At 36.5% G+C, this 4632-nt stretch overlaps 1 protein-coding gene across 1 annotated transcript; it reads left to right on the forward strand.

The window, feature by feature from the left end:
- Positions 1-281: 281 nt before the first annotated feature.
- Positions 282-3947, forward strand: coq7 (coenzyme Q7 homolog, ubiquinone (yeast)). Its single transcript, XM_084129759.1, has 6 exons — positions 282-486; positions 1243-1421; positions 1509-1623; positions 1706-1845; positions 3473-3541; positions 3656-3947. The coding sequence occupies exons 1-6, from the start codon at positions 396-398 to the stop codon at positions 3731-3733; spliced, it is 672 nt and encodes a 223-aa protein (XP_083985885.1). The 5' UTR covers positions 282-395; the 3' UTR covers positions 3734-3947.
- Positions 3948-4632: the final 685 nt, after the last annotated feature.

Here is a 4632-nt window from a genome sequence, read left to right on the forward strand (position 1 = left end):
GGAGAATTTAGCTGTCCTATTGACAAATGTTTTCTGTATTGTTTCGATACATTTAAATGACTTGCACTAGTTGGACTAATTTGTGTGTGAGTGCCACCTATGGGCCATTCCGTGAAATATTGAAAAATACACAAGAAGGAATATTTTGATACACATTCTTTACAAACAGTTGTCTTTGTTTGTTATGGTTGTTTCCACAAACCATGTTCTCTGTGACATATTATAGAGTGCCCTTTCCAAAGACATAATAAATACTTTATGTTCTATGGCCTTTTCCACCAGCATGCACGAGCAAGTAGCGACGCGATGACGTCACTTAAAAGCGCCACAACCTTCAGTACTAATACATAATTTTTCTCTTTACAGTGCGATATATAATTGTATCATTTCTAGACATGCAGAGAGCCGCGAAGTGTGCTTTGAGACCTGACCTTAGTCTTGTTTTCTGTCCATCAAGCGTAAGGAACTGTCGCGCAGTAAACAGAGGTATGTGCATGTATGTGTGAGCTCATGACAGCTGGATCACACACTGATGTCAAGAAAACAATTCCTCGAACTTCAGGTGTAATACTGTTGAAATTATCACTTTTAGTGATGGCCTTAACCTGGTAATAAGAACAGTGGGGGGAAGAAAAAATTATTTAAATGACATGATATACTTTTTATTTTAGAGATTGTGTAGTTCATCTTAATCATCTTAATATTTCAGAAACTTGCATATAAGGACAACATTTTTAGAATGCAGATATGTGAATGCTGATACTGTGTCCACATTATTATTATTGTCCTCCTAATGTACTGAATATAAATGTACTAACTGGGTTCAAAATAAGGCCTGAAACACTGCTAAATATAGTTTTTTGGTAACTAAAATGATATAATATATAAAAAATATTTAGTTTTTATCACTTAATTGAATATAAATTCAATCAATTATTGTGTAATTAAAATTTTTCTGAGAAGGACAAAAATCCCATTGTGTTATATCATATACATTTGCTTTACAAAGGCTTCTAAAAAAGTCTTGGGTGCACCAGACTGTACATTATGGTCACTACTACATACAGAAATTTCCATATTTTCATTTTTGCTGTTTCATAGTTTGTGAAGTGATTACTGTTATTTAAAAATGTGGAAATAGTAATAAAAAACAGTGAGAAGGAGTGTCCAACCTTTTTTTGTATTTAGAGACAAAGTGAGTGTTCTTTGTCTTACAGAGTTATTGTGTTTGTATGTGTGCAGTAAATGGCTCCGTGTTATGTAGAAGATACAGCGTCCTTCCTCCACCACGTGATGAAGAGGAGAAAGCCATGCTGGACAGTATGTTGAGGGTTGACCATGCAGGAGAGTACGGAGCCAATCGCATCTACGCTGGTCAGATGGCAGTTCTCGGAAGAACTCAGACAGGGCCTCTAATCCAAGTACTGAACGTCAATCTAATGACTTTAAATGCACATATGCCAAGTTTAATGGAATAACTGATGTAAATGTGCTTTTCACATCTGCAGCATATGTGGGACCAAGAGAAAATACATTTGGAAAAGTTTAACGAGATCCTGGGCGAGCATCGGGTTCGACCAACATTATTGTTGCCGCTATGGAATATCGCTGGTTTTGCATTAGGTACGTTTTTATGGATACATGCTTATTTACTTGCTTATGCACTGTAGCTTGTAATAATTTACTCTTACCTCTGTGGTTTCAGGGGCCTGTACTGCTCTTCTGGGTAAGGAAGGAGCCATGGCCTGCACTGTTGCAGTAGAGGAGAGCATCTCAGAGCACTACAACAGCCAAATCCGAACACTTATGGAGACTGATCCAGAGAGATATACAGAGTTATTACAGGTAATGTGTGTGCTTATACCAGTGCTGTGCATGCACAGGACTTGATATACTTCAAATGAACTGGTGTGAATAAAATCAGCACAAAACGTTGTTTGGAGTTTGTTTCGGGAGTTCGAAACTTTCTGTAAAAGTTCACTCCGGCTGGTAAATGCCTTCAAACTACCATTGGTCAGTGGCGATTACATAATAAGGTGGGTGTGCTCTAGGGCTCCGCCTTCTTTGACGCAGTTCATTGTAGTAGTGGGAAGTTCGGATCATTTTACTGACTCGGATTTTTTAATCTTGTTCATCAAAATGAACAAATCTTTTTTCGAGTCATTTCGTTCATTTCAGCAGAATATATTTAAAATGTTACATCATGTTAGCCAAATTCTCCAAACACATCAAATGTTGATCGCATTTAGAATAAGAAAAAAATTTCAATGCAAGGAAAAGGCCAAATTATGAGAAACAGAAACGATTAATTAATTTATCTTGGTCTTCTGGCTATGCAGTCTGTTAGTTTACCTCACCTCCCGAAGCGGTTCGTTCATCCCGTGACATCCTCATAAACTGAGCTATGCAGAGTTGATTAGTTCACATTTCGAGTCTATCGACTTCGGGTTCGAGTCATTCGTTCATCATGTGACAGCCCCATATAGGCTGAGCTATGCAGTCGGTACCAGATACAGAATTGATTAGTTCATCTTTTGAGTCTTCGGGTTCGAGTCATTCGTTCTGACAAAAGAACGAAAGACTCAGAAGAATCAGATCCGAAGACTCAAGAGGTGAACTAATCATTTCTCTTTCCGGTACTGACAGCAGAGCCTCTATGGGACTGACAGGAAGAATGAAAGACTCGGACCCGAACCCAAAGACTCGAGAGATGAACTAATCATTTCTGTTTCCAGTACAGAACCCATAGGATGTTGCGCATGCGCGGTCAACAGAAAATGAACGAATCACTCTCTGAGACAACTCGGTAGTCCCGAGTCATATTAAAGATTCGTTCAAAATGAACGACTCGTTCATGACCAACCCATCACTAGTTAATTTATTCTGTTCAGTCCGTCAAGGTCAGACAGTAATAACATGAACACAATGGAAAGCACACTTTCTCACCACTGCCATTTTTGTGGCATTTGTGCCATTTTTGTTTTATTCTGTGGCTTTTTTCCGCCACAGAATAAAACATTTTAAAAGATAATTGCGACTTTTATCTCACAATTGTGAGTTTACATCTCGCAATTCTGATTTTATTTCTCAGAATTGTGAGATATAAAGTCAGAATTGCGAGTTATAAAGTCAGTATTGCGTGTTATAAAGTCAGAATTGCGAGATATAAACTCACAATTGTGTGTTATAAAGTCAGAATTGAGAAGTCAGAATTGTGAGATGTAAACTCGCAATTGCGAAAAAAAATTGTTTGACCAGACTTGTCGTTCTTTATAACACTAACCTTCATTCAATTTAAACTTTCTGTGATATTTTATTCATTAAAAAACTGATACTGATAAAGCATGTGTGTTTGGGCTTCACTTAGAATACTTGTGCATCTGGTGACTTTAGTTTTTTTTAGCAAAATGCAAAAAGGTGGATATCTAAAATACACACAAAAACATAAACTAAATGTTTTTAATTCAATCAGGTTATTAAAGAATTTCGTGATGATGAAATAGAACATCATGACACAGGATTGGAGCATGACGCCGAGTCGGTGAGTTTTGTATGTGGGTTTCCTTGTTGGAATCATGGGAAATGTACATGTTACACTGTTTTGCAGTGTTTTTTTCATGTCAAGTATTTTATTAATTTGTTTTTCCCACTTTAGGTGCCAGGATACTTTCTTTTGAAAACAGCAATACAGGTTGGCTGTAAAGCTGCCATCTTTATTTCTCAGCGTATTTAGAGTCATTTTAACAATGTATCACATGTAAATATGGTTTTGTTTCTCATTCATGTATAGTAAACAGTTGATGTAAAGAGATCACATTTTGAAAGAGTTTAAATGATGCTGAAATATCTTTTGGTATCCACAAGTTTTATAATTTAAAAATTCAAACATAATATGCCCTTTGTCTCACAAAACTGTTTATTCGCCCCAAATAAATGTATTCACAAAATCATTGTTTTATGTTTTATTTGACCTGGAGAGGACATCCTTTACACAGAGGCTATAACAGAAACAATAGCGGGATAAAATTAAATATGACATCATTATCACAGTTAAAAGTTTATATTTTGATAAGATGTTTTAAGTAAAGTCAGATGACTTGGGCTTGAAGATTGAAATGATTGTAATTTGGAAGTAATGAAATATGAAATTCATATTATCGTGTATGTTATCCGTATGGCGTCACCTGGTGGTCAGAATATGGAAAAATGACTTAAAGGGATTGTCCACCTATGATGAAACTTCTGTCATCATTTTGCCATTGCAAACCTGTATGCATTTCTTTCTTCTGTGAAACATAAAATAAGATATTTTGAAGAACTGTTAAAGAACAGTTTCGGTTCCCATTGTGACATGAGGGTGTGGACTATCTTTCTAGGGGTGGGTTATCCCCTTAATGCAAGAGATGTAATGGACAGCTCTGAAAATCTACCTTGCTATGAAGGCCAGACCTCCAGAGAACATTTGTCAGAATATTTTAAGATTGTAAGAACAGTGGAAGACATTTACTTGTCTTCATGTAACAAGCGCTTTAGTTTACAGTGCATACGTTTCCTGGAAATAAACTCCATGACCTTGAAATTGCTAGTACTATGTTCCACCATTTGAACTACAGGAACATGAAAACAGACATG

The sequence above is a fragment of the Abramis brama genome (genome assembly GCF_963993115.1).
Source record: "Abramis brama genome assembly, chromosome: 11".
Classification (NCBI taxonomy): Eukaryota; Metazoa; Chordata; class Actinopteri; order Cypriniformes; family Leuciscidae; genus Abramis; species Abramis brama.

What these genes read in the sequence shown, in the direction of transcription:
- coq7 (XM_084129759.1), top strand. Translation starts at nt 396, where the DNA reads ATGCAGAGAGCCGCGAAGTGTGCTTTGAGACCTGACCTTAGTCTTGTT. An exon ending in CTGTCGCGCAGTAAACAGAG is followed by an intron (nt 487 to 1,242) that starts GTATGTGCATGT and finishes GTATGTGTGCAG; the next exon opens with TAAATGGCTCCGTGTTATGT. An exon ending in AGACAGGGCCTCTAATCCAA is followed by an intron (nt 1,422 to 1,508) that starts GTACTGAACGTC and finishes TCACATCTGCAG; the next exon opens with CATATGTGGGACCAAGAGAA.